This window comes from Terrapene carolina, unplaced genomic scaffold (genome assembly GCF_002925995.2).
Source record: "Terrapene carolina triunguis isolate 2854851 unplaced genomic scaffold, T_m_triunguis-2.0 Scaffold67, whole genome shotgun sequence".
In the NCBI taxonomy this organism is placed as follows: Eukaryota; Metazoa; Chordata; order Testudines; family Emydidae; genus Terrapene; species Terrapene triunguis.
Window position 1 is genome coordinate 43785524 of NW_020664418.1, and position 1080 is coordinate 43786603.

Consider the following 1080-nt stretch of genomic DNA (forward strand, 5'->3'; position numbering starts at 1 on the left):
GGCTCTTCCTGTTTCCTCAGCTTCCATCACTTCCTCCGAGCGGCCTCCTCCGCCCCCTGCGGGGCCCTATTGCCCGCCCGACCTCCCCTTCTTCCCCACACTCCTCCCCCAGCCCTGCCCTGCCTGCCCGCCACTAACCAGCCAAAGCTTCGCAGCTGAGCTGCTCTTTGCCTCACGCTGAATGCCGGGGCCGTTGTATTGCTGTAGATGAATAGAAGACACAGTCAGCGGGTAACCGAGCCCGCCCTGCGCGTGATTTGCCTTCTCGCCTCCTAGGCTTGGTTTCTTAATGACGGAGGGGAAGCTGGATTTGCATTGACAGAAACTAGCCCCTGACCTGGGTCTGTATTGGTGTAGACAGAGATGCCAGTGTCAAGCTGTGAGGAGACTTTCACCAGAGGTTACCGTTAGGGAGTAAGCTTAGCTTCAGCTCACAAAATTGTAAGGGGAGAAAGGTTCCCATTGCTGAAAAATCCTCTACAAAAATGGCCTAAATAGAAAGACGACTAACTCATTTATGAAATCTTCCATTTCTGTGTATGGTGGATGTACTGTAGTTGTATGTATATTACACATAAATACTGCAACACTCCTATCAATGTATATACAGGCATAGAACACCAAATGGTACGAGCACTTAAGTTAATAAAAACTGAAATTTTAATAAACCGTTACAGGACTGTCAATTTAATGAAACCCTAACATTCTTTTAACATGCACTAATACATGAAATCACACGCCTCAACAATTTTATTAATTCATTCTCAGAAATCAGCAGCCTCTTATCAGAGTCATTTGTGAAACTGGTGAAGACAATGCCGAGCTGAAGTGTCCTGGGTTTTAGGGCATATGTCCAGTGAACCTTCCATGAAAGATTACAAATAAGTGAAAATACACATAGATGACCCTGATGTTATGTATCTCATCTTTTATCTACTAATTCTTTACTGGTGCAAGTCCTCAGTATAACCTAGGGTTATCGTACATCCGGATTTTCCCGGACATGTCCGGCTTTTTGGTCCTCAAATCCCCATCCGGGAGGAATTTCCAAAAAGCCGAACATGTCCGGGAAAATAGGGA

At 45.8% G+C, this 1080-nt stretch overlaps 1 protein-coding gene across 1 annotated transcript in view; it reads right to left on the reverse strand.

The window, feature by feature from the left end:
* Positions 1 to 1080, reverse strand: part of FAM169B (family with sequence similarity 169 member B) — a 49368-nt gene that overhangs the window by 47305 nt on the left and 983 nt on the right. Inside the window, exon 2 of the mRNA XM_026648464.1 lies at positions 139 to 171. Coding sequence (XP_026504249.1) covers positions 139 to 171 — 33 coding nt within the window. The remainder of the gene's footprint in view (positions 1 to 138; positions 172 to 1080) is intronic.